At 58.3% G+C, this 23010-nt stretch overlaps 1 protein-coding gene across 2 annotated transcripts in view; it reads left to right on the forward strand.

The window, feature by feature from the left end:
- Window positions 1–23010, forward strand: part of Col5a1 (collagen, type V, alpha 1) — a gene marked incomplete at its 5' end in the record, with an annotated part of 126994 nt that continues 103984 nt past the window's right edge. For both annotated transcript variants that reach the window (XM_005408644.2, XM_013506703.1), the window contains 1 exon segment: window positions 1–30. In XM_005408644.2, coding sequence (XP_005408701.2) covers window positions 1–30 — 30 coding nt within the window.

The following is a 23010-nucleotide window of genomic DNA, read 5'->3' on the forward strand; positions in this document are numbered from 1 at the left end:
TGCTGTGGGCGCCGCTGCCGAGCCGCGCAGGTAAGGGCGCCGAGGCCGGGGAGCGGGGCCGGAGCGCGGGGGGCGCTGTCACCCGGGCGCTTGACGCCGCCTCCTCCGCGCCTGGAGAACTTTCCCCGGGCCTGTGGAATGCACGACCGAGCCGGCGAATGCCATTCGTCGGGGGCCCGGAGAGGGAGACGCCAACCCAGCGCAGTCCCCTCCCCAGGCGCGCGGCTGGGTGGGGCTGTCGCCCGCCGAGGAAGGCCGCGTGTGCGATCCGCCGCAGGGCTTGTCCACGCGTCTGCGAGGCGGGCAAACTTTTGTCCCAGGACTTGGCTTGTTCTGTCCCACATCGCGGGCGGCCAGCTCCGCCCCGCACAGCCCACAGCAGAGGGGCCTCTACCAAAAGCCGGGAAGGGTCGCCCTCTAGAGTCTCCGCCCGTCCATTTGGCCGCCCCCCCCCTCGGGGGCAGAGGGGTACCCGCAGTTTGGGCCCCTAGCCCTGGGCTTCCCCGGAGCAGCCCTTCTGTCTAGGCTGGCGCTGTTCTTTCCCAGGGGACAGACAAGGTTTCTTGGGGTCCTGGCCAGCTCAGTGTTGAGGGGTGCTGGGGAGTCCTGTAAGGGTTCCCGTTCCCACTGCAAATCTCCTGATCCCAGGGAGAGAGGCAGTTTTCCTTGGAGTCACTGCCCAAAGATGGGGTGCCTGGAGTACAGCAGGAGATGGCCTTGGAGTTGGGCCGGATGGTTCAGCTGATGCCCAGGTGCAGGACCCCCTGGCCGGAGCAGGGTGGGCCCTCAGAAGGAGCCTTGCTTCCCAGGGAGAGTGGGACCGCTGTCTCTGCCTGGGTTTTGCTGTTCCAGCTCCTGGACCAGCTTTCCTGACAGCAGCAGCGTTCCAGACCATGGGGGCATTTCAGGCCCTCCGGCATCAGAGCCCAAAGCCACTCAAAGTCCCCTAGCTGCCCACTGATAGGAGGGGGAGGGTGAAGGCCCAGCGGGCAGAGGGATGAGTGCGTGGGGGCTGTGATCAGCTGGACCCGCCTGCCTTCGTCCAGCGGGAGGGCTCTGCTCTCCCCTTGGTGATTTGGAGACTGGGAAGAATCACTTTGCTTCTTCCACTTGCCATTAAAATGCTCTGTTCCTTTTTCCCTGGCACAACTGGTGCTTGGTGGGCTTTAGCGAATAAGCAGCGGTCTTGGGGAGGCGGCCCCTGCACCCAGTGGGAGGAGAGAGGGGCCTGGCCTGGGTCCTGGGTTCTGGGATTTGGCCTTGTGTTTCTCTGGGGGTCACTTGCGGGTGAGGAACAAGAGAAGCCCCAGGTAAGTGGTAGGAAGAGTGGGTGATGTGGTCAGGGGACCCGTGGCTGTGCGGGGACTTGGCCTGGGGCTCGCCAGTGTCTCTGGAAGAAATCCCATGCCAGGCTGCACCGCTGGCTTGCCTGCCCATCTCCGTGGGCCCTGCCTTGCCCCCCCACTCTCTGATGCCCCGTCCTGACCGAGGCGCAGCTCCAGGGGAGGGAAGCGGTGTGGCCCAGGTCGTGGCTGTGTCTTTGGACACTTTGCTTTTGTTGAAAGAGGTTTGGAAGCCTGTGAAGAGGTTACTTTCGTGGACGTGTTTCACAAACCTCTCCCCACCGCACAGGGTGGGACCCGTTTTGAAGTCATCTTGCGTGTGCGGCCAACTGGGGGCGGCTGTCCACTGCACATGCCGGGGAGGCGGGCGAGGCCAGCGGCCAGCAGGCCCCCGGCTCTGTCCCCGTCTTGGGATGTGCCAGATGTTTTCCGAGTTCTCTGAGAATGCAGCCCTTTCCCCTACCTTGCTCTCGGCCAAGCGTGGGAAGAAGTGAAAGCTTCGGGTGCACCCCGAGCTGCTCGACGTCGCTGTAACAGGGAAGGAGCATCTGGGAAATGAAACGTGACCCCAATATTTGGAAATTGAGGTCATCTCCTCCACACGCCATTGGTGGGCTCCAGGCACGTGGTGGCTTTCTGCAATCATTTGCAGGGAGAGTCGGCCAAGTTTTGGGAGACTTGACAGATAGCAAATGGTTAAGTTTCCTCTGACTCAATCGAGTTGGCTGCAAAGACATCCTTTCCATCCTCCTCCCTCCCTCCCCATAAAAGAACAAGCCAGCGGGAGGCAGCTGCGGCCAGGAGAGTCCCCAAGAAGCCCTCTCCCGGCCGTCCACGTTTCCCTGCCCAGGGCTGCAGTTGTGGTTGCCGCCCGCCCCAGGCCGTGGCCGCCAGCTGTGGCCGGCGGGCGTGCCTGCCTGGTGCCCGGCTCGCAGCCTGTGCTGTGTGATGTCGCCCAGGCTTTTCCTGGGTGCTGGCCAGCGCCGGGCCTCCACCCGCCCTTGGGATATTTCTGGACACTCCCCGCCGCCACGCCCTTTGCCTGCACAGCTGATGCTGCCTCTGTACCCCCTCGCCTCCTCCCCAGGGTGCAGACTTGGGCGGGTGGAGCAGGGTGCGTGAGGGTCGGAGCGCACTCCACAGCAGGGACCGGGGTGAGAGTGGACCAGTGCTTAGAGCGCCCCAGGGCCAGGGATGAGTCACCCCCCACACACGCACACACGGTGTTTGCTGCATTTTGAGGAGGAGCCTGAGGCGGGACAATCCCGCTGGGGATTCGTTTGCTGGCACTTGCCTGGCCAGTGGTGAGCGCTCACACAGGCTGAGATGGACAGAGGCGCAGCAGTCTCCAGCCCGGGGTCCCAAGCCCTCTGACTCTGTGCCAGGGCCCTGAGGGAGTGGCTGTCCTGCTGGCACGAGTCTCCTGACTCTGGATGGTCGCCTGGTTCACATCTGGTTATCAGCTCCCCCTGGGAGAGGCCCGGTGCCTGGCTGTGTTCAGGCCCGGGGCCAGGCCCAGTGGGCTCTGGAGGGCGGGGGTGCCTCCAGCCAGCAGAGGCCCTGGACCTCCTTCCCCCTCCTCCCTGTCTCCCTGCCCCCTCCTTCCCTTTCTGTACCCCAGTGCTTCAGCAGGACGCGCCAGATGTCCCTGGGGTCACCCTAACCTGCCTGACCCCTGGGGCTTTGCCTTTGCCCCTGGCCTGAGAGACAGTGGGGAGACAGTGGTGAGTGGGTTCCCTGGTCCCACCGAGCAGTGGACATCTTTGTGTGACTCAAGGCCCACGTGGACCTGCTGAGTCTCTGGGGCCCAGCTGGGAAGGTGAGCTGCCTGCGTGACCGGGGGCTCTCTGGAGGAGGTGGGGTAGACCGGCCTGGCCTCCTTCACTCGCCTTTCGGTACAGGGCCCAGGACCCTGCGAGCGGGGCTTTCACGTCTGGTTTTAATCTCGCCCTTGGTCCTCTGGCAGGACATTCCAAACTCTGTCCCTGCTTCCCTTGGCTGGAAAGCCCCATGCCTGTCTTCCCTGCGGACTCTGTGCCAGGTGAATGCAGGAACCCCTCAAGAGGAACAAGGGAGCCCCCCAAAGCTCTGCTGTGCCCCCATCCCCCAGGAAGGGAGGTGGGGCCTGGCCTGGTGAGGGCCAAGTGACAGGCCGTGGCCTCAGCCTGGGGCGTGGGGGCCTCTGGGGACGGCTTTGGAAGGGACACGTTCGGTGATCGCACAGCTGGATTGCAGGAGTGGCTGGGGCTGAGTTTCCGCTTCCTGAAAATGGGGAGAGTTGCGCTCGTGCTGTGAGGGGTGCTGTGAGGACCGAGTCTGAGCGGCGCTGATGAACGGGCCCCTTGCTTGCTGTGGCCGGAGTCACGGTCATTTGTGAAAGGGAAGAGCACAGAACTCCCGCGGGCCTCACTGGGTGTCGGGATTCCAGGCGCCCAGGGCAGGGAGGGGGCTTCGTGCAGAGACACTGCCTGGAGAAACTGCAGAGCCCCAAGCCCCCACCTATCCGGCTGGGGGCGCCCTCACCTTCCTGCCTCGGCACGGGGTCACACCCGGCTCCCATGTGGCCCCGTCATGCAGGCTGCCTGCAGAAGCTGCTTGGAAGCCCATTTCAGGGATGTACCCTGGTGTGTGTGCATGTGTCATGGGCCTGTCTGCCTGGGTGCCTGTGTTTTCATGTCTTCATGTGTGTGTCTTTGTACATGCATGTAGGACCATATGAATTCACATACCCTACGCACATGTCTGCATGGCTTCTTTGGGTGCTTCTGCAGGCAGAGCCTGGCGCGTGTGGGGACCCCCTGCAGGATGGAGATGACTGGATGGAGGTGGCCTTGGAGGTGCTGGGTCCTGCTGCCAGGGCCCACGATGGATGACTCCCCCTTTCTCCTGGCCGGGGGTTATATTACACCTTCTGCTCCCCAGCTCTTTATAGTTTCCATTATCATTGGCTTATCTGACATCTGCATTAGTTTTACTGTTTCTGCCCAACGCGCAGATGTCCCGAGGTCCGGGAGGTCACCTGTCTGGCCCTTCTCAGGGGCAGCATGATAGCTACTGCAGAGCACAATTTGGAGACCACGGTGTGGCCTGGTAGGGGAGGGCAGGAGGCCCGAGTGAGGATCCTGGGTTTCCATCCTGGTTTCAGCTCCCGCAGGCTATGCAGTCATGACCTTGTGCCTCAGTTTACCTGCCTGTAGGAAGGGCATGCTGATGGCAGGATTTTGGCAAGGACTCCATGCACAACTCACAGAAAGCATGGAGTGAGCCCTGACATCAGCCCTATGACCTGGGATCCCTGGGGCAGCTGGGGAGGTTTGGGGTACAGGCTCTTGTGCCCTGCTTCCTGGCAGCGTGGATCACCCTCCCTCTTGTGGGAGGGGCCATGGGGGGGCTCACTCAGGGGGTGACACAGAAGTGGACCACTGGAGAGTCTGTCTGGCCACACCGCTCTTCCCAAGCCGTATTCAGGCAGGCTGGCGGCTGTCCTGATCCCTGCTGAGTTCAGCAGGTCCCTCCCTTCCCCTCGGGCCACCTCACTCCACCAGAGGAGCTGGGGTCCACAGGGGACTCCAGCCTCTGCCCAGGGCATTCTAGGGTAGGTGCAGGAGGGGGCTCTGCCCTGTGCAGGCTCAGCCCCAGCCCTAGCCCCAGCCCCAGCCTCAGCCCCAGCCCCAGCCCCAGCCCCAGCCCCAGCCCCAGCCCCAGCCCCAGCCCCTGCCCCTGTGCAGATGCTTGTGGGCTGAATGCTGGCTGGAGTGCCCGGTGTAGGTGGCAGCTGCTGTGCGTTGTCGGTGTCAAATTGTCCAAACCACCAGCCCATCAGCTTCCTATCAGTGCAGTCATTTATCTGGAAGATTCCCAGCCTTAGGAGTAACCCCCCATTAGTGGTAAATGTCACCAGCACTTGGTGACTCAGCCCTCAGCCATGGAACCACAGTCTGACCCACTTTTCTCAAAATGTAATTATGTCGAGCTGAGGGGGCCACGCTGGTCCTCCAAGTTGCTTCTGCCCACGACGAGGAGGACTTCTTTGTTTTCTGTATCCTAGACCTGTGTTCTTAGGGGAAGTTTGATTTTTTTGTTCTCCTGCAAAACACCTTGGCTGGAGGGATTCTGGTGGCCTCTTAAATAAACGCCGCAGAATGACATCAAAATGTGTGCACCTAGCAGAAGTGCTTAAGTGAAAGAACCCCGACCTTTCTTCCCAGGGAAAAGGGGATGCTCCCGAATGTAAGGGGAAAAAATGTGACTCAGCCCCTTCCATGTGCTGTGGGGAGCTGAGGGCGGCCAGGGTCCTGGCCGGGCCCATGCATGAAGCAATCGGGCAGCATCAATTGTGCGTAACAGCATTTGTGGTCTGCTAATGTGAGACAGATGTGTGCAGGTGCACAGCTGAGCAACAGGTGAGCATCCCTGGCCTACAGGAGGTTCCTGAGTGGTGGTAGTACCTGAACAGGTAGCTTCATGATGTCAAATGCAGCAAAACTCATCAGCCAGTAGACCCTGGCCATGGACCAATCAGAGGGAAGCCTCTGACAGCCAGTAGGGCACTGGCCAATCAGAGAGAGGCCCCTGACACTCAGCACCGCGCTGGCCAATTAGAGGCCTTTTACACTTAATTAGGTATTGGCCAATCAGAGGGAGGTCTCCTGACACCACGCAGTGGGGCACTGACCAATCAGAGGGACTCAGCTCCTGTTCTCAGTGGATCACTGGCCAATCAGAGAGCAACCTGCTTTACTGGGTTGGAGCTGCACTTTGGGTTTCCCCCTTCCCTGGGTGTTAAAGGAAGGTGCCCTTGACTTTTGCAGACGTTCTTTCCTGTAGGTGGTCTTTCTCTGGCTCCTGTTCATATTTACCGTAGACCCTGCCCTTGAGGTACCTCCTGCTGCCCTGGGTGGGCACATGGTGGTTGTGAGTCCAGTAGGCACAGAGGAATGAAAATTGCAGTCCACCTGCTGTGGTAAGCACTGCCAGTCTCCAGTGCAGATCATATGTGTGCCCTCCAGCCTGTGCGGAGAGCCAGGTGAGGGGGTCATGGTGAGCCAGCTGCTTCCTCTTTCGTTTGCCTGCTGGAGAATCCGGTGGCAGCCGGAGTCCTGTGCCTTAGCTGAGGGTCCTCCTTCTGCATGGAAAGTAATCAGGGCCTGCTTTGGGAGGACCCTGGCTGTGTGGGTCAGTGGCTAGGGTCCGGCGTGGGGGGTGGGGCAGTCCGAGGTGTGGGGACGGCTCTGCAGAGCGGGAGGGTGCCCCTGAGACGGGCAGACCGGAAGAGGGGAGCACTGCTGAAGGGTCCCTGTGAAAGTGTTCTCGGGTCTGTGGCCTTCGCCCCAGCTGGCACTTCGCAGTCGGTCTCTGCTGATCGTTTCCTCCTTTGGCTTGGCGACAGTTGGAATGGGCCACCCTTAGGGTCCACTCTGGGGACAGGAGAGAACAGAGGACTCCACCCCAGGTCCTCTCACAGACAAGGCAGGCAGAGGGCAGAGGTGGACTTCTAAGTGGAGTTGCTTCACGAGCAGTTATCATTCATGGTACCGAAGTTCGTGGCCCCCTTCGTGGTCTGTTAGCTCGAGAGTTCTGCGTAGGCGGAGGGAAGAGCTCAGCTGGAAACTGGAACGCAATGGCCGTCCGCAGTGGCCATCCGTGGGCCTGTGTGGTGGCCGCATTCAGGCCGCAGGAGCTGGCTCCAGGGGAGCCAGGCCCTGTGCATGCAAGGCCAGAGCAGGCAGCATGGGGGCGCTGGAGCCACCAGGGTGGATGTGGTGGTGGGGAGCAGAGCCACACCCCTGTGGAAGGCAGTGTCCTCCCTGTCCTCCAAACAGGTGGGCGGCGGGGCTCTGGCCCGAACCTTCTGCCCCGAGGGGTTGCGCAGCAGTGCTGGAAATGTTTCTCCCCCTCCTCCCTCTTTCCTTTGTTCCTCTGTGGTCCTGGGGATTGAACCAGGGCTTTCGGGTGGAAAGATTTCTCCACTGTCACATCTGGTGGAGTGCTGCTGGCACCTTGTGGCTGGAGATCGGGTGGAGATCAAAACCCTACAGTGCACGGGACAGCCCTGCTCCACCTCAAAGGGTAGTCTGGCCCCAAATGTCAAAGATGTCAGTTTTGAGAATTCCTGGGGTGGAGGAAACAAAGAAGAGATTTTGGGGTCCCCCAGCCCGTGGCCCTAAAATAGTGAGTCTGTTAGGTGGGGAGGAGGGTCTGGCTCCCGTTGGTTCCTGGTTTCTCTTTGTGGTTTTCGATCTTGGCCGAGCGTCCCTCCTGGGGTCGGGGGCGCTCAGAGCACAGCTTCTTGGATGCTACCCAGGAGTTTCTCATGCAGGTGGCCGGGGCTGCCCCAGAAAGCTGCGTTCCCACCAGGTTCCTGGACCACATCTACGGCCCTCGTGGGGGGTGTTGGCTGGTCTGGGAGGTCCCCCGGGGTCCCTCATCTTTATGGTGTGGGACCTCATCTTTATGGTGTCTCCCCTCAAAGGGGTGCAGGCTCTCTCCCTGCCCCCGGGGTGCACATCCTCTTCTCTAAAGGGAGGACCCTATTATTCTGCAAGCTGCCACCCAGGCGGGTTTAGGGAGCAGGGCCGGGGAGTGGACTCTGAGGGAAGGGTCCTGTGCTTGGCCATGAATGTGAGTTCATGTGCTGTGATCATGAGAATTTCACACTTCACACAACGAGGCCTCCTGTTCCGAAGGGCTCCCTAAGGTCAGGACTCCCTAAGGTCAGGACCCGCCCCCCCAAGATAGCTCCACCCCACTGCCGCCTTTGAAGCGTCAATCCATCCGGGTACCGACGACAGTCCCGCCTCACACCTCAGAGTGGCTATTTGCGGGTGCATCTGAAAGAGAACCTGGCGGGTCCCAGGGATGCCGTCTTCCTCTAACAGGGTCCGTGGGTTGGGGGCTGCCAGGAAATCTCCTGCTGCCTCAAGGTTTAAACTCTGCCCTCCTCTTTGTAACACTTGGGGAGGGGCAGGCATGAGTGCATCCGGCCTGGGAGACTCAGACATGGAGCTGAGGGGGTCCGTGCCTGGAGGCCCCAACCCTGGAGGGAGGGCAGGATCTGAATCTCACCTGTCCGGGTGCCTGGGCTCCACACTGCCCCGGAATCTAAGCAGTGCCTCCCCGTGCCTCAGTCTCCCCATCGGCAGCATGGGCGTAGCACTCATCTCCAGGGCTTGCTGGGGCTCCCAGGCTCCCTTCCTGGCTGTGGGGTGCGTGCACTCTTTGGCGGGTGGGTTCCCGTGGAGCCCCGCGGTCAGCACAGTGTGAGCTGTGTGAGCGTGGGTCCCCTCGGTGTAGGGCACACTCATGCCTTGGCGGAGCTGCAGGCTTGCTGCGGTGCCCGGGACCCTCGCTTCTGTGCCCCTCACTGGGCCCAGGCTCTGCTGGGCACATGTGGATTCCTAGAGCCCCCAATGCTGATGGTGATGAGCCAGGGCACTTTGGGAGACCTAGTGGGTCTCCGCAGGGCTCTGTCACGGCGGGTTACCCCTCTGAACTCCAGAAAAAAGTTCAGCCACGCAGCAGGACTCAGGGCTTTGGAGGCCCAGGAGCAGGTGAGCGTCCTGGCTGTGGGACCTAGAGAATGTTCCTTAACCGCTCTAATCTGACCCGTGTGGGCAGGAGCGGCGAGGGTCAGAGGTGGGGGTGGTCCTGTGGCCATGAAGCCCTGGGCACCGGGCTCCATGCGTCCCTGCTCGTGCTGCCGCCGCCGTGGTTACGGTGTAGTGCTCACCAGTCATTGCATCCAGGTCTCTGCGAAGCGTGGAGGAGGAAGAAGGGGCGGCTGGCACGTTGCGACAAGGGTGAATCGGCGGGCAGCGGGGAGGGCGAGGGCTGCCCGGTGAACAGGTTTGGGGCCCGGAAAGGCCGCAAGCGCGGGCTCAGGGAGGGGTGGCCTGGCCTCTGGCCTTGGGGCCATTTTGCAGATGAATAAGGTCAACTTGGGGGAACTGGGGGCTGCTGTGGTCACCTGGGGGGCTGTGGGCTTCTGGGCCTGGTGATGGGTGGGCACAGATGCTGCTGGGCTGGGCTGGGCTTTGCTCGCCTCCTGCCCTGGGGACAGAAGTTGGTGTCTCAGCTTTCCACCGTCAGGGTGTCAGAGCCCCGGAGGTCCTTGTTCCCCCAGGGAAGGCTGCATGAGCCTCAGGCTGCCTCTCCAGCCTTCTCCTCCAGGCCGGCTCCAGCTACCTGAATTTCCTAGGCTCCAGGCGTGGGCAGTGCAGCCTCTACCAGGCAGGTGGCACCACTTGGAAGCACTGGGCCTGGCCTGCAGAGCGGTGACTGCCGCCCCCAGGACACGGGGCTCAAGGGTGTCCCAGTCCTCCGCGGTCACCTGGCAGGTGGGAGCCGCTTTTCCTTTCCAGCCTGTCCCACCGCTCCACTGTACTAGGACCGGCCCAGGGGAGGGGCAGCGCCAGCCTGGGTCCGGGTCTGGGGTCAGCCTGTCCTCGAATGCCCTGGCTCGCTGGCCCTCTTGCTGCTGGCCCTTCCTCCCTTCCCCCAGCCAGGGCTAGGCCAATTGCAAACAGCTGCCTGGCCCATGGGTGAGCAGGATTCGCAGCCCTGGGGTGGGGCGGGATTGTGTCCTAATCAGGAGCCACGGGCCAAGGGCACAGATGGCCAGGCCCGTCCTGCTCCCCGCCTGGCCTCTGTCCCTGGTCACCGTGACTGCCTTGCAGGTGCCTGTGGTTGGGTGGGTCAGTCTCTGGCTTGGAGGGTGAGGATCACTGGGCTCTGAGCCAGCTCTGGGGTCTCTGCACCCCACCCCAGTATCCTGAGTGCCCTACTTTACCCTAATGGCCTCTTTCCTAGGGGAGAGATGTGCTCCCCATTTTGCAGGTCAAAAACCAGCCCCCTTGCAGCTGGCGAGGACAGAGGAGGAGCTCTGAGGTGGCACCTGGCCTTGGACATGCAGTGCTGTCCAGCTTCTTGGGGACCTGGGCTTTGTCCCCCTCAGGGACACAGCGCTCCCTGTCCCCCTTCTGTCCCGGCCCCGTAGCAGGACACTGGAGTCTGGCTCCAGGAGCAATCCGTGCCTTCTGGGTCCTGTCTGTCCTGTCCGAAGCCCCCAAGCCCTGTCCCCACCACCTCCCCATGTTGTCTGAGGCGGGGCCTGTGGGTGAGCAGCCCCCGCCGTCCTGTTTGGCCACTGCTTGCTCCATTAAGCAGGGAGAAAGGAGCCTTGGCGGGGGGTGGGGCCCAGGTTGGTGCAGTTTGCACACAGGTGGGACGGCTGTGGCTTGTGCCACCAAGCCTGGTGTTGTGCCACCAGCATAAAGGTGAGGGTATTGCAAGCCACTTCCCCCTTTGTAGCCAAGGCTGGGGTTAGCGGTGGTCAGAGGACCGGAGTTAGGCTGGTGCAGTTTAGCCCTAACCTCGCTGTGTCAGGGAGCCCGGGTCAGGGCGCGATCCACATCTTCAAACTGTCAGCATCTCAGCAAAGGGAGGCGCCAGCCCTGAGCACCGTGCAGGGCCTGAGGCAATTGGCTGGGTCCACCAAGGCTGCTGAAGACAAGGCTCCTGGGATGATTCCTCTTGGTTTCCTGTAGACCAGGAGCCCAGCCAGTCTGCCGCCTGGGCGGCCCACTGACCACTGCATATCACAGTCTGCTGGGACAGTTGGGGAATTTCAGTACATTTGAAAGTAAGGGCTTGTCCTGCATGTGTGGTGCTTGGCATTTCTAGCTGTAGGTCACCTTGGCAGCCGACTTCTCGGTGGACAGTGGCAGGGCAAGACCCTAGCTCACAGCAGAGGCCTTAAAGCCTCAGACTCACCTCTGGCTGGAGTCCAAGGACGGGTGTGCCACCTAGAGTCCACAGGCGGTATTGCACCCCTGCTCTAGTACTCCTTGTAAAAAAGCCCCTTGACTTGGGTTGGTGCTACAGAGCTCTTCTGCAACTTCAGGAGTACCTCAGCTTCCTCAGGTGTAAAGTGGAGTGGATGGTATTGGCCTACATCGTGGGCTGTGGGTTACCCCGCGGAGGCGGAAGTGAGGCCGTCGTGACAGTAGGCGGGTGTCTGGGTCCCCGCTGGTGTCTTGGAGCAGCATTGAAGGAATCCTTAGGGGTTGAGCTGTGATTTGCGGGTGGAGGGTCCTGGAGGGTGGCCCCCATCTCTACACCTCCACCTCTCTGAAAGGCACAGCCAGATGTGCTGGGCTTGACATTCCTGAGAGCCAGGGGAGACGGTGGATGCCCGGGGCTTTCCCAGGCCCCTTGGGGTGCGAGGACACACAGCGCTTGGCCCAGGAGCCAGCTGTCTGTGTGCGTTGGACCAGAATCTGGACCAGGCCCCTTTTCCCTGACCTCTGTTCGACACGGAGCTGGACTCAGGGCAGGCGCCACGTCTCACGTGGCAGTTGGAACCACCTGACCTTTCCTAACCCCCGGCAGACAGCAGTGTGCAGCAGCCAGTGTGTGGGTGTGCGTGCGCGCGTGCGCCTGTCTGTGGGGGGGCGTGTCCCTCAGCATGTGCCAGCGCCTGTCTGTCCGGTGTCTCTGATCAGTCCTGAGTGTCACAGAGCTGACTGACGTCTTGCTCCTTCCTAGACCTGGTCCTTCCTGCCCTGTTTTGCAGCCCTGTGAGGGCAGAGTTGCTACGCTGCCTCTGGGGGATGTCTGAGGGAACTGAGCTGACCAGGTTGGGTGATGGCACCCCCTCTCTGCAGCACCCCCACTGCCCTGCTGTCCCCTGCCCTCTGAGTGCTGTCTCCGCAGTCTTTCTAGTTCTGTAACTTACCATCGAGTCGGTGTTTTGGAGTTCTTCAGTGCTCTCAGCCCCGCCCTCTGCTGCTCTGTGTCTTCACTCCAGAGCTGTCCCCGACGGCTTCTGCTCTCCAGCTCCTCCTGGCAGGGATGGATCACCCCAGGCCCTTTTGAGACACAAATGCTCTTCCTGGCAGGGATGGATCACCCCAGGCCCTTTTGAGACACAAATCCCCGACTCTCCCTGTCCGGGTTTGCGGTGTGGTGAGGGCGCTGCTCCCAGCCTCCCTCTTGGACTGCGTCGGCCTCCTGCTGTCCACCATCTGCCTCCCTGGGCCCAAGGTAAGCCCAGGCTACAACACCGGGCCCCTGGCCTGTCCCTCTCCCCACGCACCTTGGTGCCTGGGCAGTATGTTGGCCCTCGGGTAAATCCCTCCATGCAGAAGTGGTCTGGCCTCTCCCCAGCCCCCTCTGGACGTATTTCCAGTGTGATTCCTGCAGTGTCACAGGGCCCATGTGTAGCTGGACCCGAGAGCGCCCTGGCTGGGCCCTGCCCAGGATCCTCCCTGATTCCTAGCTGGGTGCAGTGCCCGCCCCGACTTCCGGCGGGGACACTGCCCATCCCTGGGTGAGGGGAGCGGGGAGCGGCGGGAGAGCAGCTCAGCTGGAAGGGGTCTCGGCGGCACCCACCTTTTTCTCTCTCAGCTCGGGCTCTGCTTACACAACCCTGACATGAGGGGGTGCGGGCACTGCCGCCGGCAGGGAGGAGCCTGTGCGTGTGATCTGCTGGCTGGGAGTGGTGCTCCAGGTCTGTGTTGGGCCACGCGTTCTGCACCAGAGTCAGACTGTGGCTCTCTGCTCCGTGCTCCGGACCCCATGGGGTCCGGGGCTGGACAGCGCTCCCTGCTCGCCTGCCTTGAGCCCTGTCTGCTCGGACCCCTTCTCAGTTCACCTGGGCACTTGGATGTGGAGGGTGCTGCGTGAGGCTCCCCAGGAGGCTGCTTGGAGCAGCCCCCATCCTCAGCCTGCCTTCCGTACATAGCTTGCTGTGCTTGCTGAGCCCGACGCAGCCGCTGCCCTGACCCCTTGCAGTTTGCCCCTGGGGAGAACAGCGTGGACAGGCCTTGAGGCCTGGAAACCTGGGACCTCCCTGCTGGTGCAGGGCCATGGTGACACATGGCTTTGCCCGGTGCCACCTCTCTGGTGTTCTTGAAGGGAGGGGGAGCAGTGCCTGACTCCAGACTTGGGATCAGAGGTCTGCCTGGCCATAGCAGCTCCGTGCAGGCCCTCAGCCCTTCTGGACCTGTGCACTGTGGCCTCGGAGGGCGTGTTGGGGCCCAGCTGCTGGGTCCAGGGCCCCTGGGGTTGCCCAGAGTTGCGGGGGCAGTGGGTAGGACTGGGGAGCAAGCCTGGCCACTGGGGGTGGAACACGTGACCCTGCCGCTTATGCATTTTCCTCCTCTCTCTCTCCCTTCTCTAATGCTTTAAAAAACAAATGAACAAGGATGTATTTCATTGTAGTGCTTTGGAAACTATGACAATGTATAAATAAAATAAAAACCACCCATAATCCCCATCAGATCCCAGCAGCTCTTGAGCTCAGAGAATAGAGGACGGAAGAGGTTGGCTGGGGAGCAGTTTGGGGGGCACGGCCGGGCGCCCACTGAGTGCCCCTCACGGTACAGTGAGTGCTGTGTGCGTGGACAGCATACCCACAGGAGGGCAGTCGGTCCTTCCTGCTGGTGATATTTGGAGCTCTGCCCTGAGCAAGCTCCCACTGTGGGCTCACCTGGGCCGCTGCCTGGCCAGCAGGATGTAGCACCCTCCGGGGCTGCACTTGAGGTGGGTGGATCTAGGGGGCTGGTGGGCACCCCATCGAGCTGGTCCACTGGGGAGCAGGGGCGGAGCGCTGTTACCCCTCAACACCGAGGCGCGGGCAGGAGCTTTGGGTTTGGTAAGGACAGCGATTTCTCATGGGCTGGGGAAGAAAGGGTGAGTCATCGAGCCCCTCGGGGTGGTGAAGAAGCCGTCCGGGACAGGGAAGTGCATCCTGCCTTACTCTTGTACCAGATGTTTTCCAGATGGAGCAAAGATGTGAGCTTTCAAATGAAACCAGAGACTACTGAGAGGGCACGGGAGACGAGGTCTTATGGTCTGGGCATGGGAAGGCCATTCTGGGTATGACACAAGTCTCAGAACTTGTCAGAGAGACCTGACTGTCTCAAAGTGAAGACTTTCCTCTGGAGCCAAGAGAAAATTTAAAAACCTTCCTCAGGAAAGTATACGAACCTGTGTAGCAGAAGAGTTTGCTGTAATACGCAGAGTTCCTACGAATCAAACAGACACGAAAGTGGCCAAAAGACACGGGTAGTTCTGCAGGAAGAGAAGAGTAGTTTGTGACGTTTTACCTGCACCGCGCCCCACCTCCCCCAGCGTACGCAGGGGCGCGCCTTGCTCCTTGCTCATCTGGCCTGAGGGACAAAAGACAAACACTGAAATACACCCTGTTGGGTCCAGCGGGGACTTGGGGTGCATGCATGCTGCCTTTCTCCAAAATGCACTTGGTGGCTTTTATCCAAATACCAAAGTGCACACATTCTGGCCCGGCCCCTCGCTGTCGTGGACATGCACAAGCGTGTGAGCGCCATCACACACGGTGTTGGGGAAAGCAGGGGCGTGACACACTCTAATGCCTTGTCAACAGAAGCCACTAAAGTCACGGCGCTTTGGCTTGGGGGCAGAACGGGACACAGAGCTGCAGTGAGAGGACAGAGTTGAAATGGCTTTGGATTTGCTGCGGTGGCCCAGGCTTTGGGACGAACCACACAAACCCACGCAGGCTGCAGAGGCTGCTCCAGTGCATGCATCCAGCTCGTCGCAGGACCAACCTGAGGTCCAGACCCCGTGTTCCCATGACAGGGCTAGATGTGTGGCACCTGGCCCTCGCTGTGGTTCTTAGCTGGGACACGGGTTGCGGCTGTATTTGTGTCTTACACTTTTTTTATTAGTACATCTCACGCCACAGAATAAACGCACTCATCTTTTGGAACAGGCCGATGCAGTGTTCCAGCGGTGGGCTGCGGGGCAGAGGGCAGGTACGGAGGCGGCAGAGACAGTGACCTGTGGGCTGGTGCCCCTGGAGGTGGCACATCTTTGCTGCTGTCCGGCAGCAGCCTTTTGGCTGAAATGATTTAGTTAAAAAATTCTGTGATCTTGAAAAATAAAAAACAGTGATTAAAAAAAAAAAAGACCAGTCCAGTAAGGGACTGGATTGGGGGTGTGGGTCCCGTCCTGAGATGCCTGGGAAACAGAAGTCTGTGCCGTGGAGAACCACGATGGTCTCCAGCAGCCTTGGTCCACTCAGTTACACAAGGGAAACTGAGGCTGGTGACTGCCTTATCGGGAGTCCCTCAGGGCACTGGGCTGATCTGGTTTGGCCGGGAAGAATTCTTTCCCGTGTCATTATAAACCATCGTCAGGATAGCTGACCCCTCACCCCTGGGGCACATGGACCAAGCCCCTGTATGTGCTTGAAGCCTGGACAGAACTGTGTTTTTTCCTATGTACTCAGACCTGTGTATCATTTCTAAGTGGGACACAGTTATAGATCAACAACATCGGATAAAATAAAAAGCAATAAGAATATTCTCTAAGAAAAGTTATTAACTTAGTTATTAACTTAAGAATATTCTCTAAGAAAAGTTATTACACATTTTTTCCTGCCATTTCCGCTTCATATTTTTGTTTGAGCTCAGGTGATAGAATTGGCGGAAGGAGAAACCACTGCGGGGAGCCCCGGTCTGTCAGGGCTCTGTGCCCCCCCGGGGCCCCCCGACCGCGCTTGCCTGCTCCTCTGCGATGGCCCTGGGCCGGTCCACAGCTTGCTGTCATAAACACCCCTGGGTGAGCAGCCTACGGGGGGTCCTTTCTGCCTCTCTGCAGGTGTCCTCAGGGTGGATTCCTGGACACTGACTTGCTGCAGAGGCTGCAGCCCCTCTCTCGCAGAACTGTGTTCTGCAGTGATCACCTGAGTGGCCGTGCCCGGGCCTGCGACGCCTCCCTGGTCCCTTGGGCTTGCAGGCAGCACCTGGTTGCCAATCTGGAGGGAAGAGCACTTCCTTTGTCTCGGGGTGGCGCAAGCATCGAACTGTTAATGACAGGAGCAGTACGTGTGCATGTGGAGTCTGCATCCCTCCTCCCCATCAGGCGGGGAACGGGGACCTGTGGCACCCGGTAGACACCCAGCAGATGCGAACTGCTCCCTGTGCTTCCCTCCCCGGTGGCTGTGTGTGTTTGTGAGTCCCCGCCATGCCTATGGGATAAACAGTAGTCCTGGATTCTGTCCTGCTGGGGTCTCCTGGCTCCAGGTGGACTGGACACACTAGGGGCCACATCTGCCCAGGTGCACTTGCCTGGGTGGGGGGCTGGAGTCGGTGTCCGGGGTGCTTGGGAGAGGGTGGTCCGGGCTGGGGAGGAGGGACGTGGAAGAGCTGCACTTACCTCTGATGCACAATTTTCGAGAAGGAAAATGAGCTCGGAGCAGCTCCACACCTGTGCTTTACCCCTGTCCGGAGAGCTGGCCAGGGCTTCTGAGCCTGCAGATCCACGCCGGGGAGACCTTGAATTTGGGGTCAGCAACCCACCGAGACTGAGCCAGAGCTCAGCAGGGCTGGTGATGGAGGCGACTCCGAGTCCCGCCGCTGCTTTGCTCCTTTGCGGGATGGCTTTTGGGGGTGTGTCCTTCGTCCTGGTAGAGTTTTGGGCTTGTTTAATGTTCCCATAGCTGGTTTTGAGTCATTGTTCAGTGTTTTGAAAACTTGCATAACTGTAGTAATTGACCATGCCTCCTCCTGCTGGGGGAAGGTAAGATTTTCCTAGGTCAGTGTGACCCAGTGTGGGGCTTTGTTCCTCCAGCTTATAATTGAGAAAAATCATTTGGAGCTGTGCAGATAGTAGTGAACTATTCAGGGAGACAGGAGGATTTACCGGAAGATACTCACCCGGTCTTGTCTATAATGGTACACAGTTGAGAAAGACCCAGTTTCGTGCCCGTTAACCACTGGGGTTGGCCACACCCTCTGCCCAAAAGCGGCCCCCACTGGCTCTGTCTAGGGAACCAGGCATCTGGGCCAAGTGGACAGAGAGTGGCTGTCCTTTGTAACCGGAAACGCAGTCCACTTAACTCCATCTATCACATTATTGGTTTTGTGGCGTTTAACAGGTGTTAAACCATCTCTGGGGGCCGACTTCTTTCAGTGTCTAAAGGCTTCCTTTTCTGAGGAGAATTAAAGGCAGATGCCAGCTGCTGCCCAGCACCGGGGAGGAGCAGGCAGCTGGCAGACAAATGCCTGTCCTTTGTCCACACTGCAGTCTGAAAGGGCAAGGGTGAGCCGGACCAGGCCTTGCCAAGGGGCCCTGTGTGCACGTGTGGTGTGGGGTGACCCACTGCAAATGTCATACTCCAAGAACCAGTGGCATTCCTAGGAAGAGAAAATGCGGTTTTGTTTTATAAAGGTTACTTTAAAAATTGTGCATTGTCAAGGCAGAGACAGGAGAACTGCGACTGTCTTGCAGCAATAGGTAGACATGCAGGGAGGGGGCTCCTTCCTGCTGGACACGGGTTGGCATCTGTTATTCAGTCAGTCGAGGAAGCAATACACGTCCATCCTAGAAGTGTGAGCAGCTACCTGAAAGTTTAAAGAGGAAAATGAATCATGATCCCTGACTTGTTTCAACCACATTGCTGCTGCCGATATTGGCTTGTACTGAGTATTACAGCCAAATAAATTACAGAATGAGTGTTTTAGTGCTCTTACTTCCTGCAATTTGTTCCATGCCTGCATTTACAAAATTAGGACTACATGCCACCTCATGATTATTTTAAACGTAACATATAGGGAACACATTTCAGTAATGGAGAAACAAAAGGAGGCTCCTTTTGAAGGGGGTCTATGTCCTATCTGTGTGGAGTGCTGCCGCTAGGGTTGGGAGCAGGGCAGGGCAGGGCCGTCTGCTCAGATGATCCTGTTCAGTCTCCTTTGGAGGCCGTGGCCAATGCAATAAGACAGGACAAGGAAATAAAAGACTGATAGGCTGGAAAGGAAGAAAGAAAACAATCTGTATTTGCAAACTACCTGGTTGATTATGTGAAAAAATTCCAAGGAATCTGCAAAACAGTGTTAGAACTAGTAATGAAATTTACTACGGTGACAGTATACAAAACTAGTACATAAAAATCGATTGCATTTAGATAATAGCAATGAACAGGTAGAAACAAATTTAAAAGGCCATTATGGTAGCATGAAAAACATGGGATAGAGATAAATCTAGCAACACATATGTAAGACCTGTATGCTGCCCGTTACAAACTGTTGCTGAGTGAAATCTAAAAAGACTAAAGACCTGCAGAGATAAAACACCATTCTCATGGGTCAGAAGACTCAAAATTAAGATCATTTCTCCCCAGACTGATCCACAGATTCAACACAATACCAAGTAAAACCTCCTCAGGCTTTGTTAAAATGGAGATTGACAAGATGATTCTGAAATTTATATGGACATGCAAAGAACCTAAAATGACCCAAACAAATTTGGAAGAGAAGACGTTGGAGGACTCATGCCTTGAGATTTTACACCATAAATGTACGTGGTGTCAGAAACACAGATCAACCAACAGAACAGTCTATAAATAGACTCTTACAGGGTCATTGATTTTCTGTGAAGGTGGAGGCCTGGTCTTTGTCAACAGCTGGTGCTGAGGAAAGTGGACATCCATGTGCAAGGAAGTCAGTCTTGGCCCTTACCTCAAATAATGTACAAAGGGTAAGGTGGATCATAGATCTAAATTTAAGGCTCAAAGCCATGGAAGATAAAGAAAAAAAAAAAAATCTTCCTTTTTGACTTTGAGTTAAGCAAAGGTTTCTTAGATAGGACACAAAAACTATGAGCCCTAACAGAGACAGAGCTGATAACCAGACTTCAGGAAAGCCTTTTCCTATTCCAAAGACATTAGGAAAACAGGAAGGAAATAAGATTGACATAAAATACTTGTGGAACACATACCCGATAAAGAACGTATGTCCAGACTATATAAAGCAGAGTTCGAACTCCGCAACGGGGAGGGGAGCACACATCTACACTGAGGCTCCTCTGTGAGCATCCACACGTCACTTTGTCGTAAAGCTCCAGGCAGGAGAAGGTGACCCCAGTGTCCCTTGGCGAGTCTCGTCCATCCTGGCAAGGCTGCTGCTGCTCAGCAAGGCGGGGACGGCTGCCTGAAGCCATGAGCTTCCAGAGCACAGGTGAGATGTGGGGTGGTGTGGGGGGGACACCCGGGGACATGGCTTCACTTATGTGACCTTGGAGAAAGGTGACAGGGAGAAGAGCGGGGCTGCCAGATGCCAGGCAGGGGAAGAGGGGCGGGGGACCAGGAGAGGGCCTGGAAATGCTGACCTCTTGCTTGGGCCAGGAGTGTGGGACTGTCTGTCACAACTCCTCACACCCTTCTGAAACGGGAGCATTTACCGTATGTAAATCACGCCTCTGTGGCCAGGCGTGGCGGTGCACACCTGTCATTCCAGCACTCGGGAGGCTGAGGAAGGAGGATCGCTGTGAGTTCAAGGGCAGCCTGGGCTACATAGCAAGGCCCTGTCTCAAAAAACAGCAAAACAAAACAAAATCTATACTTCTGTAAACCAAATTTAATAGACAGGAGACATGCTGAGTTTTCCCCCATGTGATCAGTATCCCCTTGCTATTATGATTAGTAGTTATTAATTATTCATTGTATAGAAACATGCTGTTTAAATCTGTCTTAGGGACCAACAGGGTCCTGTTATCATAGTCTGCTGTGCCACACGGGTCCTGTGGGTGCATGAGGGGAATGAGTGTGCCTGAGACTTGTAGCCCCGAGTGTCACACCGTCTTGGGTCCCTCCTGACTCATGGGATGAGAATTCGACACCTTGCATCATTTCGTAGGTTAAAAAGGTGATCTGTCTCTCTGGAGACAGAGAAGTCTTGGTTTAATCTGTATTTGACTGTCAGTGGCACTGGGCATCGTCTATTTGCCGTCCCCGCCTCACTGGTCGAAAGTCTGTCTCCTGTTCTTCCTGTGACAGCAGCTGCTGGGCGCCTGCTTGGCACAGTGGCCACCTTTGGCCACCTGCACTCCGAGTCTTAGACAGTAGAGCCCTCTGCTTTTGCAGGTGCTTGTGTTTTGAGGGGACAGCGTGTCTGCTACACACGTTCAGGAACATGACTAGGCCAGGGGCTGTGTGTCTCCCGGCCAGTTGCCCTGGCTGGGGGTGGGTTCCCCCACATGGGACCCTCCGGGAGTCGCTTGGGTCCCCCAGCAAGGTGCCTGGGTCCTGGAGGATGTGTCCCAGAAACACAGGAAGCGGGACCTACCCCGTTCCTCCAAGCCCAGATCCGAAAGCGAGCGCCGTGCTGGTCTGTCACACTGTGCTGGTCACACGGTCACAGAGATCGCTGGGGGTGAAGTGGAGGGACATGGATGTGCTGGTTTAACCAGCCCCCGACCCATGTGACCTTGTTCCCGTTCACAAACCAGTCTTGGCATCCTTGACAAGCAACGCGAGCCTTTTCTGCACCGGCCACAGTGGAGAGGCGCCAGGTCAACACGTGTGCATCCCGAGACACTGTGCTGCCCCAGAGGTTTCTTCTCCCTCGAGCCTCCATGTTGAATCTAAGGACGCACTTCATGGTTCATTGGTTGGTTTGTTCACTGATCCCATGGCCTATTTGTGAGCTCCTCTCTATGTGTATTGGCTCCTGCGTTCACTGGATGGTTTGCTGTGTCTTCACCTTTTCATTGGTTGGTTTGTTCGCTTGCTCAGTGGTACATTGGGTCATTCCTTCCTTCAGTTGCTTTTGATTGGTTGGTTCATTTGTCCATTAGTTGGTTCATTGCTCCATTGGTTGATTGGCTGGTTGGAAGGCATTGAGCGGACCCTTCATTTCCCATTGTCTGGCTTTCCCATTCCTCTCTCATTTGTTTGGTGCCGCACTGTACACCTACCTTGGGCTAAATGCTCCTCTGTGGTTCTGGATTTGTTCCTATCCTCAAGCGCTGGTCCCCGGGACACCTCCTGCCTGCCCGGGGCTGCGTGTGTTAGGAAGACAGAGGAAGCAGGGACACCCCGGGGTGGAAGTCTGCTGTGATTCACGGCAGTGCTGCTTGCTGCCCCTGCGCTCGCTTAAGTGAGGGGTCTCAAGCCACCCCCGATGGCGGGAGGCAGGAGTTCACCTTAGTGCTGCCAATGCCCCTTGCTGTTCGTTTTTGTATAATTTCTTTTTGCGCGTGTTGCATGTGATGCTTGTCATCAGCATCCTGGGTAAGGCGGGTCCTGCTTGTACCTCTGTGCAGCAGGGAAACGGAGGCCCGGTGGGTTAGGGTACCTCCTAGAACCCAGCTCCACAGAGCAGTCTGATCCGGAGGAAAACGTTTTTCATTGCCTGGGTCCTGAAGTCCCCTCTTGGACCTGCTGCAAACATGGGTGCCTTGGGGGGACAGTGGGGGCCCTGCCCTGATTCTCAGACGACTCAGGAAGGTGTGGGCCCTGAGCATGCTCTGACACAGCAGGTGCTCGGCGGGGCTTGGCTGAGTGAAGCGGCCCCTGTAGCAGCTCAGGCAGAGGTGGCCTTGTCCGTTCAAAGCCAGTTGGGGTCAGCTCGGCCTGGGAGCACATCTGATCGGAAGCTGGTGCTGTTTCTTCCCATGCCCACCCGCCCCTACCCCAGTTCCAGGGCCATCTCCTGGAGCCGGGCTAGGTGAGGCCTGGGGTAGGGACTAAAGAGAGGGCCTCGGCCAGTACGACGCAGGTCTGCATCCTCCTGGAAGCAGGTGGGACATCATGGAGTGTGCCAGATATCTGCACGGTGCCACCCAGCTCCCGGCATCAGCCCCGCCCCAATCCCTGCAGGACAGGGAGATCAAATACCTTCAAGGAAGCCCACGCTTGTTCGTCACCTGCTTCCCCCTCAAGGGTGCACGGACCGCACTTGGTCCCACGGAGCCACGGCTGCACCTGTGTGCAGCGCCCGCCCTGCTCCCACACGACACGCCCTCTTCGGCAGGCGGCTGTAGACAGAATGTCCCTGGCCACGCTCTGCTGTGCACATAAATCTTTGAGCAACGACAGGGGGAAGAAACCACATCTATTAATAAAAAGGCAGCAATGACCCACGCATGTGAGGAGATGCTAAACAGATGCGTGAGAGGCTGGATGCATCCCAGGCTTCGGTGCGGTCAGATTTCCCCTGCCGGGGCTGTTTCCTCTCTGTCCTCCAGGTAGAGTCTTGAGTCTGGTCTTCCAGGCCTTGGCCATCAGCAGGACACACTCTCAGGCCCTCTGTGTGTGGCCTGGCCCTGGCCTCACCCAGGACTCTCTCGCTGTGTCTGGCATGCGTGGCCCTACTGGGTCCCCTGTGCCCGGAACACACCTGTGTGGCCCCAGGCTGTACACTGGCCGTGTCCATTCCCACCTGCCATTGCGTCTCCCGCCTTCTCCAAAGCGTTGGTCCGGGGCCCCCTGCTGCTGCTTCGCCTGTGTCCCACCCATGACCACTTGCCCTTCATGGTGTCCCTCCTGTCAGCACCACTGGTTTCCATGTGACAGCATCTGTGTATCGCGGGTGATCTGTTCATCTGCAGGTGTCACTGGCGGACTGGAGGTGGCCGTGGTGGGGGTGGTGGCGGGTGCTTGTTTCCGAGTTTGCAGAAAGCACCTGGGGGGTCAGGTGTGGCCCCCATGTGCATGGTGAAGGGAGGGCCTGGTGTCCAGCCCTCCAAGAAGGGAGGAGTGAGGCCCTAGGCCTGGGGACAGTGGGGTAAATGATTGGTACCTACGTCACTGAGGGGTGAAAGTTTATCAGCTGAGACCTCAAGGCGATTGCATCCTTTCCTTTGTTCACTCAGTCATTTATCCATTCATCCATCCATCATC

Source organism: Chinchilla lanigera, unplaced genomic scaffold, assembly GCF_000276665.1.
Source record: "Chinchilla lanigera isolate Chin_1 unplaced genomic scaffold, ChiLan1.0 scaffold00112, whole genome shotgun sequence".
Classification (NCBI taxonomy): Eukaryota; Metazoa; Chordata; class Mammalia; order Rodentia; family Chinchillidae; genus Chinchilla; species Chinchilla lanigera.